The 13,437-nt window shown below is 47.0% G+C and overlaps 2 protein-coding genes across 5 annotated transcripts in view; one reads left to right on the top strand and one right to left on the bottom strand.

Moving 5' to 3' along the window:
* The window catches only part of LOC308063764 (uncharacterized protein), a gene marked incomplete at its 5' end in the record, with an annotated part of 30,596 nt that extends 25,803 nt beyond the window's left edge, over positions 1-4,793 (bottom strand). Inside the window, 4 exon segments of the mRNA XM_080387146.1 lie at positions 1,837-2,026; positions 2,029-2,128; positions 2,131-2,214; positions 4,764-4,793. Coding sequence (XP_080243272.1) covers positions 1,837-2,026; positions 2,029-2,128; positions 2,131-2,214; positions 4,764-4,793 — 404 coding nt within the window.
* Positions 4,794-8,528: 3,735 nt separating this feature from the next.
* DHX30 (DExH-box helicase 30) overlaps positions 8,529-13,437 on the top strand; it is a 40,560-nt gene continuing 35,651 nt past the window's right edge. For 2 of the 4 annotated variants that reach the window (XR_013927862.1, XM_080385753.1), the window contains exons 1-2: positions 9,042-9,604; positions 12,400-12,451. Coding sequence is in view for 3 of the 4 variants with exons in the window: in XM_080385753.1 (XP_080241879.1) it covers positions 9,044-9,604; positions 12,400-12,451 (613 nt within the window). In the remaining variant the exon portion in view is untranslated. Of the gene's footprint in view, positions 8,687-9,041; positions 9,605-12,399; positions 12,452-13,437 lie in introns of those variants that run through there. The other 2 variants (XM_080385757.1, XM_080385758.1) reach the window with 2 other exon arrangements.

Raw genomic sequence — 13,437 nt, 5'->3', positions numbered from 1 at the left:
GTTACAGTTATAGAGTAAGTTACAGTAGGAAATGGTAGAATACGTAAGTCTAAGACAGCTTTCTTTACTCTCCTTCCCTCCCCTGAGACTGTCATTCCACCTATCAGTTTCCACTGAACAGGTAACTGTTCTCTTTGCTCTGAGATTACTTGAACATAACAACTTAAACTAACCAAGGATCTCCATAACACAACCAAATTTAATACATGTCTATAGCAAAGTCATGTCTCCTCTCTTTAGAAAACAGCAAACCTCCAAACACTTCATAGAAAATCCCACAAGGTATGAATATTATTTAGAGGACCTGATACATACACTGAACCACTCAGCAGATATAGCTAGCAGGAATAAAACATCACCTGGCTTTACAGCCTGTGTTAACTTAAAATTACCATACAGAACCACTGCTGGTTTGGGTCTTTCCCAAGAAGCGATTAAGTCTTCCCAAAAGCCACTAGTAGCCAAGCCCAGCTCCCCTCTCCTCCACCTTAAGAGCTCCTCTTGGCAAACACCTAAAACCCACAAACACCAGCTTCAAGACGCAAAGTGAGAGAACAAAACACTTTTTTCTACAAACCTGACAGTTTCACACCATGAACCGGTCCACCTGGGAGCCAGATGCATGGCTGTGCTCAAACAGGGGTGCAAAGCTGGGGCAGACCACAGGCCCTCCCTTTCACCTGCGGCTAGCTCTTACCTGGCTTCTATCAAATCGCATTATTTAATGCACCACACTGGTAATACTTTTGGATCGAAGGTTAGAAAAAAAAAACATAGCTAGTTTTCAGACTACCGACCACTTCATACACAGAAAACAAAACTGATCATTTTGAAAGTCCTGCACATTTGCTGTCAAACACAGACATGTAGCCCATCCCTGAGATCAGCAACCCTGTCACATCAAAGCTGATGCGTACTGCTTTCTAGTGCACTTCAAAAACATTCCTATTGAGAAAGCAAGTTGGGTTTGGAATTATACAAAAAGACCATTATCAGTGCAGATGCTGGGCTTTAGAAAATCTATACCTTCCTAAAGATAAAAACTTTCTTTTCATGTTGTTTGTCCCACATGGTAGTACCAATTTGGTTAGTGCCTTTCTATGAACATTACCACAAGCCAACACTATTATACCTTCACTTATCAAATTGGGGCCAAACTTTATCCATCCCCTGGACCCAGTTACACCATGCAACCTAACAAAATGTTGTTTCTTCCCACAAACCTGACCTTGCTCATACCCTTAAACCAAAGCAGATACAGCAGCATTACACTATGAAGTGGCACGCACTGCAAGGGCTGTTCAAGCAGCTTTTGAACATTGATACACTACGAAAAACTGATAAATATTCCTGACAATATACACAACACTGAAGAGGAAGCACCCTAAAAGCACGTACAGGAAAAAATACTTGGTGTACAAGTTTTTAAGGGAGGAAAAAACCCATAAAAAGCTCACAAGGAAGATGTGGAGGTGAATACAAAGCGAAGCCTTACAACCCTGCCGCCTTCGGGCCCACACGACTGCTCTCCCTGGGGCTCCAGCCACCCCCGCGCTCCCCCACAGGGCTTCGATCGCCGGCAGGCCGCGGGGGGACCCGGAGATCCTCAGGGAGCGTCCGCCCCCCGGCTGTCGTCGTCGTCCCGTCCCCCCCCCCCGGCTGCCCCCTGCCGCCCAGGCCCGGGTCCCTTCCCAGCCACCCGGGGCTCGCTTTGAGTCTGAGGAACGAAGCTCGGGGGAAGCTGCCAGGTGACACACAGGGACCACAGAAAGGTTTTCTCACACTTTTACCAGAAAAAAAAGCGCCGCCATTCATAAAACGATGCTTTAGACTCACGCAACCCGCAATCGCACGCTGGAGTGCGCGGGCTCCTTCAGCGACTCTACAGAGCCCGCAGGGGACAGCCAAGAGGTGCCTCCCGGGGAAGGGCGCCGCATCCCCGTACTCACGCTGAGGCGGCCGCGGCGGGGCACCCAGCCCGTCGCCGCCCGCTCCGCTCCCTCGCCGGAGCCGCTGCTGGTGGCGTGGAGCCGCAGGCGCGCTGCGTGGCGCGGAGGCGGGCGGTAGCCCTGGCCGCCAGCAGCCGCAGACCGGGCCCAGGCCGCCGAGGGAGCCCGCCCGCCACAGGTGCCGCGCCAGCCCGGGCGGCTGCTGCCAGACGTGACGCTCTACCTGCGGCGCCCGCAGCCGGCGGCGGAGGCGCCACGCCCGGCTCTACACCGCTGCCTGACAGCCCCCCGCAGCGGCTGCCCACGCGGTGGGCAACGGGCACAGCCCGGGGAAAGCAGCTACCGCTCCTGTGCTGGCCCAACGGCGGGGAGGCGGCGGCGCCGCGTCTCGCTGGCAGCGCGGGGAGCGCGACCGTCTCCTGCAGCCAGCCTGCCCGCACCCGCGCCTCAGCAGTGTGCAGGCGCGCGGCGGCACCCCCACCGCTCGCCCATTGGCTGCTGCAGCCCGCGCTCCATATCCAACCAACCAGGAAGGGTAAATAGTACCAGCATGTGCTGGAGGCGGAGCAATAGTAAGATGGGCAGGCAGATGAGCCAGTCATAACTGTCAGTCCGCCCCCAAGTCTATATAAGGCGCGAAGGGGACCGTGTCTCTTCCACAGCGGGTTGGTAGCCATCTTGTCCAGCTGTGGCAGCAGATGTACCGTTAGCGGCGCTCGAGAGCCCGGCTCCGCGTTCTGCCGCTAGCAGCGATCCCTGCGGCCCTCCCCGGGCAGAGCGACGCAAAGCACAGGTCAAGTACAAGGCCAGTTTCCACCGCGGAGCGCTTCCTCCACCCTCCACTCATTTTTATGTGGTAATCCAATTATAAAAACATCTTAACCAGTGATTAATCGAACCCAAGTAATGAAAAATCAGCGTTCAGCCAACTCCCTGAGGGCTTTCCTTTTTGTCTGGGCATGAGGGAATGAGGCGCTTCGTGCTCACAGCTCAGGGCTGTGGTGCTTGTAGACCACCCTTTCCACAAAGCAGAATTCTCTGTATTGGCAGCTCGGAATAGCTGGCAAAACTGGAATAACTCAACACACTTAAAGCTAAGATTATAATCCTTCACATCAGTGGATTTCTGCATTGAGTCAGGGAACGGCTCTGTTGGCAGAGGCTGTGGCCAGAGTTGGTGTCTCATGGATCTGTGGTGGTCTGCTGTCCCTAGTCTCTTCCAGCCAGTTCAGTCTTCCTGAATCATCCTTCTGTAGTTCTCTATACAACAGCACCTCAAGGCAGAATACCAATTAAGCAGGGTAAGCGTGACAGTACTGGGAAAGCAATCTGTTTTATAGAAAATAACACCTGAAAATCACCCAAAGAAGTTGCAGAGAGCTCCCAAAGCACACATACCACCAGAAGAAACGTTAAGATTGAAGAAGCAGTGCTTCCTTCCACATGTGTTCATCAGAGGTGGGATGTTTTATGTTATTTAAAGAAGTGACAGTAATACTTCTGTTTCAAGTTTTATTGAAAAATGGTTACAGGATTAGCTGTTGTACCCTATAGTGTTTGTTTAGGGGTTTGTGTCAGCCTGATCTACTGATGTAGCAGATTAAGAATATGCTAAACGTGTTCTTAAATACCTGATTAAATATTTTTGCCAAAGCAATAAGTTAAGAGCAACATTTAAGAATTTGATGTTCACAATTGTCTGATGTGTCCATGCAAAACCTTTTCCAAAAGGTTTACTTCCTACTACAGCTGCAGCTGGAAAGATATTGTCATTGTTGCTCATATTTTTAGACCAATGTAATTCAGAAGAAAATTGTATCCTATATAACAAATTAGTCCACAAAAAGGTGCTTGAGACAAGACAAAAAAATGGAAAAGAAGAACATTTAAGAAGGTAAAAAGTTGTTGTTTTCCAAGATCCTTAGTAAGCCAGTCCACTTCCAAGAAATTAAGATTTTTCTATTTCTAATACTGATGTTTAATTGGGAACAGATTATAAAGTTACTTCATACAGTAAGTTATCACTGGGTGGTTTATAACTATTTCATACTGGGGGTGGGTGGGTGGGAATCCATACATTTTTTTCTTGACCAGCACAGAACTTAGCCCATGTAATTTTTTTACTACTCCAGAATTACCCACATCCTGTCATGTCTCATCATGAGTGCCACAAAGATAGATTAGACATGAAAGCATGGAGTTTCAAATTAAAAAAATGAAGACGTGATGTATTATCTGCTGACAATCCAGTCTAACAACTTCCATTAGAGGCACTTTTTAGATTTTCTAGCAGCTTGACTGCACAATTTTCTTTCACAATTCTTGGACTTAATTTAAAAAGCCATTTATCAGTTTGCTCCAGTATCTGCTTTTCTGACGTTTAATGTGTTATCCAGATTACTGGCAGCTTTAAATGGTACAGTAGGGAATTTTAACATCCTCCTTCACAGCAGAGGGGATCAGAAAATGATCTTTCCCAGTTGTGCTGTTGATTACAACTAGTGTATGAGGCCAAACAGATTTTCCTTTTTTGGGTCTGCGATTATTTTTTTTAAACCAGTTTCCTGCTTCTAGTGTCTTTAAAATACTTCTGTTGTTGTTGTTGTTAACAACTTCAGTGATTTGTTCATCAAATTTTATTTCAGAAGTTGAATTTTTCTTATGCATTGCTTGTTAGCCTATGTTCATTGTCTTCGGTAGAGTCTATCCAATTATGAGACAATTCAGTCTTAGACAAAAGCACTCTTGAGGCATGCTGTTTAGCTAGATTGGTTTACTTGCTTCTCTGCCTCTTCTTTGGGTAGTTATGCTTACTTTCTCAACAATTTGGTTTCTGTAATTCATCCCTAAGCTAAGTGCAATGATTTTGTATTTGACTTTGACTAAGCTACAGCAATTTGCCTTTAAGATTCCGCATCACTGCAGCAGCCATTGGTAATATCCTATAGAGATAAAAAGAGAGATTCCTGACTTTCTAATAACAATTATGAGCTCAACAACTGCCTTAATGACAACTGACCTTCAGTGCAAATACAGTAACTTTTCAAGTTAACCCTCACATCTTTTCCAAAACCTAACCTTTTAATATAGAAAAACCCTAAGAAAGCTTGAAGTAAAATGGAAATACTTTTTCTGTATGCTACCATATTTTTCAGTGTCTTCCAGCTATTGTGACAGAAAGAGAACCAATCAGTCTGAGCGTTTCTGATAGTAAGCTTCTATAAAATTACCTTAACATAGTAGTCAGCCCTTTGTCTTTAGGACTGCAATGAGGAAAAAAAAAAAAAAGCCAAGTGTAACCACACACAGAATGGTATGAGCAAGCCGGCAACAAAGTCTGATGTAACTGGATTGTAAAGGTGTTGGATCTTAATAGGTCTAAAAAGAATATCAACTACTCAGTTAATTAATTGAATGAGAGCTACAACGTCTGGGGTATAATAAAAGACAGTAAATGAAAATCAAATTAAAAAGGATGTTCTACCAGAATTTCAACAAGACTTAATTGAAAACTGAACTCAAGGAAAACTGAACAGTTTTCAGTCTCAAAACCCAGAATCTTTGTGTATGTATGTGTTTTCTTTGGTACAGTGTTTTCATTATTTGTTAGGAACTTGATTTGGGAAAGAGACATATCAACTGGACGTGTTTCTATTCTCCTTTAAGGATGGACAACAGGGGTGTCTTTTTTTTCCTGAAGCAGCACTGTCCCTCAGATGGTGCTGACTCCTCAGCACCTTTTCTGATAACTTTTAAACTTGCTAACTAGTTTCAAATAAACTCAACTGAGGCGTTTAAAAAATGCAGATACTGAGTTCTCCTGTGGAAATAAGGAGTAAAACCAGCCCCCTTCCCACCTGTGGTGCTGTGAGGCTCAAGCAGTCTGCACGCAATGGTCACATAGGGATTTTCATGGGTTTTGCGCTACTTGCTGTCTGTTGAACAGCTGATGGCGAAGGGACACGGGCAGAAGGGAGGTTAGTAGAGGAGGAGCACTTTAGCGACATGGCTGGGGAAAATACATGGATCTTTAGGTGTCTAGATGAAGACCTAAGGTATGCTGGGTGGCAGATGGGGCAGGAATACCGAGAGGAGCTGCAGTGGTTGCGCAGTAGTTAGGTTAACTAGAGGGCAGTAGACAGGAGTCTGTTTTCTGTTAGTTCTGCTGGACATGGTATTTTTAAGTTTGGGGGTTTAGTTTTTTGGTTTTGTTTTTTTTTTTTTTTAACAGAAATAGATTACTAGATAAACAAAGCTTGGGAACAAAAAAAGAAAAATCGAAATAATGTCCATGCTTTTAATCTTCATTTTACAGCTACAAGGAATGATAAACTATATTTAGATCTCGTCTAAAACCAGCCTTTGCAGCAGCTCTTAGGTTACTTGGAAAAGAGACTACAAAGTAATACTAGTAAAAATATTGTAATCAGTAGGAAGCAAGTAGAGAACTATAATTAAATGATCATGCTTTAGATGGCTTGACATATTCTGTACAAAGTCATTGTATTAAAGCAATTTTCCATTCTAAGCCCCCAGAAACAAATTGCTTTACTTGTTACTTAACAGATGACTTTTGAATGATTATGCAGGCTTTTTATGCTAAGCTGGTAATAACGGCATAAGTTACTCCTCTTATCTTGACACTTTCTTTCATTGTCCTTCTATTTATCTGTAAATGCTACAGGGGAATGAAGATTACCCATTAACCTTTTGGCCTTCAGGGCCTTCAGAAATAACTGGACCTCTAGCTTCATCTTCTGAATAAAGATGCTGGAGACCCCTAAGCATCTGCTAGAGATGCAGATTTTCTATGTTCTTTGCCATTTCCTCCCACCCTACATATGCCTTCAGTCTGCCTTAACTAGACTTCTGGCTTTGCAAGCAGGCAGACAAATTTGGGGGAAATTCCAGTTTGACACTTGCCCTTAGATGACTTCCCTTCCATCACGTTTTGGCTCATGTGCTTTGCACAACTGACAGGAAGATGGCTGTGGCCTGCAGACCACAGTAAGAAACAGAAATTCAGTAAGCTTAAATCATCCTGGGCATCTCAACACTTCTCTATGGAAAAAGCTTTTAAGTAGTAAGAATGTTTTCAAATGCTGTTTCAATCTCACTGAAACAAAGCTTTTCTTGGGATTTGTACTCTGAAAGGTTTATTTCATAATATTTTATTTCATATGTGGGTGATACGAAAAATCACGTTGACTAGAAATGGCCAGAAAAAACAAGTTAAGACCTCTGCATGCAAATAAGCTGTTAGGTGATAACTGCTAAAACCTGTATCAAAATCATGTTGAGTTCAGTCTTAAATTACCACACAGAATTTAAGATATTAACATTTTCTATAATTGTAAGCCTATCTTCTTCCATGTTTGCCTTGCTGTCCACATTGCCAGAGAATCGGTAGCACGATGGCAAATCAAGCACACCCAGCCTACAGCTATTTTTCCCTGATAAATTAAGCTACCCTCATGACACATTTTCTGTGCACCATTAATGAAGCTCACCACTACACCCACGCAACTGCAGCATTCCATAGAAAGCAAAGATCCATTTTGGCTCATTCCTGTTGAGAACCCAAGTGTAACAAGTCCTTGCACACTCCTGCTGTTCTGGCTCCTAATGGCAGCAGAAAGTGAGGGAAACCTGTGAGACTTCCATACTATTTTATGGGTTGCCACTCAGTATCTTCAGGCAGTGTCTGGAGCTGCACACAAGCGTTTAATTAAGTGATTAGTACAAACCAGGGCCTTTGTAACGTGGGGGACAAACTCTGCTTCTCTTTGCTCACATTAGGATTACTCCAGGGAGAAGCAGCGATGAGCCTTGTCCTGCCCCGAAGGAGTAACTAGCCCAGTCCTGGTTCAGTCCGTAGTAAGCCCGCACCAGGACAGCAAGTACCTGCGCTGTGGATGTCCAGTGGATCTAACTCTAACCAGTGAATATTTAAGATCAGGAGTAAGTTTCTACCTATAGATACATACAGCGTGTTGGTTAAATATTAACACGGTTGTTAGGCTGGTGGCGGATTAGTACCTCGGGATGTTAGTGCCACACGCTGCCCCCTGACTCGGGCAGCATTGCGCGGTTCCCCTGGCGGGCTCCGGCACTGCCCGTGGGAGAGCGCCGCGGCCGCCCAGACACCGGGACCGAGCTTCAGCCCGGTCTGAGCCCGCGGGGGCTGCACCCCCCGCTCGGGCAGCCCCGCGCCCGGCTCCGCAGCCTGCCCGGATAGGCACCCGTCCCCCGACTGCACATGGCCCGATCGCCGGGCAGCCCAGCCCGCGCCGCCAGCACCGCACTGAGACGCCACAAACGGCCGCGGCCCGTGAGGACGGCGGGGGGTGCGGAGGCGGCGGCAGCGGCCGGGGCCCACCGAGGGCTTGGGGCCTACCGAGAGGGCTGGGGTCCCGGGCCCTCCGGGCGGAGCGGCGGCTCCAGCGCCCCCGCAGGCCCCACCGCCCACTGGCGCCAGCCGTTGCCGTGGGGACAGGCCCCGCCCCGCGCGGCCTCGCACTCCCGTGCCTCTGGCCGGCGGAAGGCGGCTTCACATCCGGGGGAGAGGGCGGAAGAGAAGGCGCCGGAGCGGGTTGTGCCCCGGAAGCGGATTGTGGGGGCTCTTGGGACTTGTAGTCCGAGCGGCGGCGGACCGGCGCCAGAGAGTTGGTTGTGAGGAGGTCGGTGTCGGGGAGCGGGACCGGCGCCGCTCCGCCCGGGGGGGCTCGAGCCGCGCGGTGCGTGGCGGGACCGCGGCCCGGAACCCGCGGTCGAGGCCCGGGGGGGGCCGCGGCCTGAGGAAGGGTGGCGGGAGGAAGGGGAAGGAGGGGGAGGATGGCTCCGAGCCGGAGCCGGGCGGGCGGCGGCGGCGGCGGCGGGGGGACCGGCGGGGCTGAGGCGATGGGGGCGCGGCGGCGGGGTTGAGCGGCGCGCAGCCCCCGGGGCCGGGGCGGGGGGGGGGGGCGGCGGCCAAGCCCGGGCGCGGTGCCCGCCCAGGGGGGCGGGAGTCCCGGCCCAGCGGGAAGGGGCCGTGCGGGGCCCTGGGCCTGTGCGACCGGGCGGCGCGGGGCGGGGCGGCCGGGGATGCTCCTCGGATGGGGCACCGGCCGTGTGCGGGCGGGGGCGCGGGTTGCTGTCCGCCGCTGCCCAGCACCGCCGCGGGCAGCCGGGAGCGCAGCCGGTGGGGGCGCGGAGCCGGCCGGCCGCGCTCCCGGGCGGTTCTCCCTTCGGGTCTTGGGCGAGTGGCCAGCGGGGAGAGCCCCGGCTGGGACGGGGAGCTGAGCCCCGCGTCGGGAGACAGCATGGGGCGATCCGGAGCCGGCCTGTGGAGCCGGGCTTACCCCTGGCTCTCTCATCTGTGCCGTGGGGAAGCCTTCGCTCTTGTTACAGAGCTGCTTTCCAGCATGACTCGCAGTCCTTTTCTTAGTTTTGTCTCTTCCTTACTTCCCAGTAACTTCTTCTGTTGTCACCAGTGGCACCATTTTTTCCCCGGTGTTCATTTGGAACCATCACTCTGGGTTTCCGGTTTAGTCCACAACACCTGGTCTCATGAGCAGTTGGTACCCAAGAGCATCCAACACCCAGTCCTACCTCTAGCACATTATTCTCCCCGCTTCCAGCTTGTCGGCAGTGAGAATCCTGCAGAATTAAGATTGGTAAATAAAGGTTTCTTGCACAGATCCGCTGCTTGTTTGGCCCAAATAGCTGAAAGTCAAGCTGTTTTGCTTTGCACAGACACCAGTGTAGGTTATCTGTGAGGGTGAACAATATGTAAAACAACACAGTTTCTCATTTGTTCTCATGACAGAGCACTTGGTATCACAGTAGACAGTAATCAAGAATTCTGTGATATTTGCTGCATCTCGGTGTTCTTTCTTCTTGGGGATGCGGTTTTCTCTTCATACGTGTGTGTAGCTATTTTCAGGGGGACCAAGGAAACCCAAAAAGACCCAGTTCCTAGACCTTTGACATTTTAGCTGGCAGTTTCCAGTGCTGCGTTCACTGGTTTTTCTCTTTGCCTTTGCAGTAGGGGCATTAGGTCTATTGCTAACAAACTTTTAGTGTCTCTTTTGCCATCTGGGATTCTAGTATTTTGCCAAGCGTGAGGCATGAGGCGCTCTGCAGTCTGATGGCATCATCATGCACGATTGATTTTCATTCCAAATGTACTGTTGCCTTGTCTGTGAGAGTCCTGTATCATTGTGTTCTGATGCTTAGTAAATCCAGTGTCCTATGAGGCCCCCCATCTCTCTCCTGTTATCAGAGTGAAATATATTTTGAATCTTCCAATGTGTCACCCTTTCGATGATGTTCATGCGTCTCCTTCGTTTCTGTGAATGGTGAAGCAGCTGCCATAGTTGAACACCTTTAGCTGTGCTAAAACCGCCCAGTTCAGGATCCTCTGTATTTAGATCCACCAGATGTGGTCCTGAGTAATCCAGTGATGCTGCTGCAGGGACTGATCTCTTAATGACCTGTACCTTAAACCTAAGCTTATCTAGCCAAGCTTTTCTCTGCTTTGACCACGTTCCCACTGGAAGCTCAAGCTTAAAGTACTTGAATTCCTCCATGTAATTTTAAAGGGATCCCTCATCAGTGGGATTCTGATCATGGACTTTACCTGAGTTCATCTTTCTACACGTTCGTTCTCTTCCCTGTCCTGTCCCCACTCCCAAGCAGTCTGGCTCTCTTAGCCTTGGGGCTGTTAGTGGTTGCACGGTAAGGGTCCCCATCTCAGCTGGGGATCTGTCGGCACAATTATAAATAACAACTTTGGTAGTCTTGCTTGTCAGTGGGGCTCTCAGTTTTTAGTCTTGTAAGCTTATCCATGTCACTTTTTCAATTTTTTTTTCTTGGTCTTGAGCAGAAAAGACCATTTTCTTCAACTTCATCTTGTGTTTATTTTTGGAAATGCCTTTCTGCCCATCCCAGTGTAGGTTAGATGTTCTTTGTTCTCTTTACTACCAATTTGTGCTCTGTAGGTAAGCCTGCCAGTTTATCTGCCTGAATGGTACATTGCCCCAGAAAGCTGTTGTAGACCAACTTCCCTGTGTTCTCTGGAATGCACTTTGTCTGTAAGCAAACAACTTCCCCATTTTTGTCATGCTTAAAAATTTGGGAGGAAGATGCAACCAATACCTCCATATCTTAGGTTTAAGAATGTATTGCAACATTCCCTGTTGTACTCCTGTTTGTCTCTTTCTGATGACTTGAGTGTTCAAGGACTTACTGTTTTGTGTTGGAGTAGTATTGAACTTGTATAATTCATCAGAAATACTGTTGGCTTTAGGATGGTGTGTACCTAGACTGAGATGATCCCACTGCTATGTGGCCCGCTCTTTGCACTTTCAATTTGCATTCCTCCTGTGACTTAGCTCCACGGTTGAATGCCTCAGCCGTAAGAATCTTGCTTAACTACCACAAAAGAGTTTTCTAACTTTGTTCAGGGCAATGAGTTAGCTATACCAAGGATGTTTTCCTCTGCCAGTCTTGACAATTACTACAGGATGTATGGGTTTTCATTTTTAAAGAAGTCACAGTAACTATGTTTTTATTTATTTAGTCATTGAAAAAGACAAAGTGTGGACTTGTCAGTAACAGCAGGTTTGTTTTCATGTGCCCATAGGGAGGTGACTGGCTGAACAAGGTGTCATGTCCACAGAGTTCTGTTCTGAGAGTGATGTTAATTTAGGCCTTGTTTGCTGTTGCCGAAGTAAACAGTAATTTTGTCATTAGTTTCACTGAAAGCAAAAATGAATAATTTGAAAGCGCAATACTTGTAGGATATTAATTGCGTGCACAGGAATAGCTGTTAATGTGGATAGTTAATGTTAGTGTAAATGCGGACCCTCACCCATCTGAGCCAAGTTTGTTAGAAAATCCTTGTTACTATGTTATCAAGAATGCCTAAAATGTATTTAGTATTTGGCATGACAGATAAAGCGACCCAAAACAAAGTTGATTTGGTTTTTTTTCCTAATTTGAGTGAAAGCTATTTTAATAAGAAATTAAACCAGGAAGTTTAACATAATTTCAGCAAAGCACGTTATCAAAAGTGTATCTGTCTCCTCTTGTTTTTCTTTTAAAAGGGGGAATAATGGCAGTAGTCTACCTACTTCTGGTGTCCTGACTTTCAAAAGTTTTAAAAAATAGCCCCAAATCAGTATCACCACAGAAACAAAGCACTTCCGAAATCTACAAACCACTGGTTGAGAAGACACTTCCTCCCTTTGGGTGTAAAGCAGCCACTTATAACAGGATAGCGACCAGTACAGGTGTGATTCAGATGAAACAGACGGAATATAAACACCAATATGAAATTTGTTGAGGACCATTAGCTTTGTGTTGTGCCAAAGACAACTAGTTTCAGAAGCATGAAACACTTGAAACATCTCAAAGGAAATATTAATTCTAACTTCCAGTTTCTTTTTGCTACCTCTTGCTTTCCCAGGATTCAACCCTTTTCACTGTGATGGAGATGTTCTCGCTGAATTCCCTTAAAGGTAAGGACCTGAAACAATCTTCAACTCACCTCTTATTTTTTCCTTTGTTCAGAGATTTAATGCTATAGCAGATGGATGAAGAAAATTAATTTGTAAGAAACAGTACTGTCCTCTATGTTGGATAAATGAGAGGTTTGTCCTACAAATGCCTTTGTCAGACTTCCTTCTCAACGTGTTAGGGACAAAAGAGGAAGTGGAGATGACTGTACCTGAACTAGCAATAGCTCTGCAGCGTTAGGATGTGTGTTTTTATGCTTGAGACCGCTTTATTTCTGAGGGGAGCCCAGCCTGCAACACTTGCACTTCAAGCCTAAAGCGAGGGTGGTTGCTGTAACCAATGTATATCAGTTCTGTCTTGGTTAGTGTAGCACGTGAGGTAAATGTTGCAAGTAAGCTCGGTTACATTAGAGTATCGCAGGGAAACAGAATTTGGAAGGAGAGAAGACTCCTTCTGTTACCCAATAGATGACAATGTGGACTTGTTTGCTAGTTAGCTTAAAGGCTTCCCCCCCCCCCCCGCCCCCTTTTAATTTTACCCTCCTAAACATACCTGCATCCTTTTGTACCAGTTCAGTAAGCACTTTCTCCTTGGTGTTTCATGCTTTAAATACCTGTCAACTGTTATTGTGTCCTTTTTTCTTCCCTGTCATTGCTTTGCCAACCTCTTTCTTTCGATCATATTTTTTTCTTAAGAAATCCCTCCAGTCACTTGCTGGCTTTTGTTCTCTTTTGCTGTTCTTTTCTGAACTCTGTTATTTAGGCTTAAAATAAGGTGCGTGGAATGGGATAAAATATTCCAGATATGGCTGAACCAATGATGGATCACTACCTCCTGTCTCAGGGAAGTCATGCTTCTGCTTTAGCGCTTGGGGAACACAGCAGTGTACCAGCCATTTTTGTAACACTGCCATGCTAGTGAGTCACCAATATTGTGGGTTCTCTATTTAAAACAAAAATTCCCAGAATGCTTTATAAGTCCAGGGCAG

The sequence above is a fragment of the Falco punctatus genome (genome assembly GCF_963210335.1).
Source record: "Falco punctatus genome assembly, chromosome: 4".
NCBI lineage: Eukaryota > Metazoa > Chordata > Aves > Falconiformes > Falconidae > Falco > Falco punctatus.
This window is presented reverse-complemented; position numbering and strand designations above follow the sequence as displayed.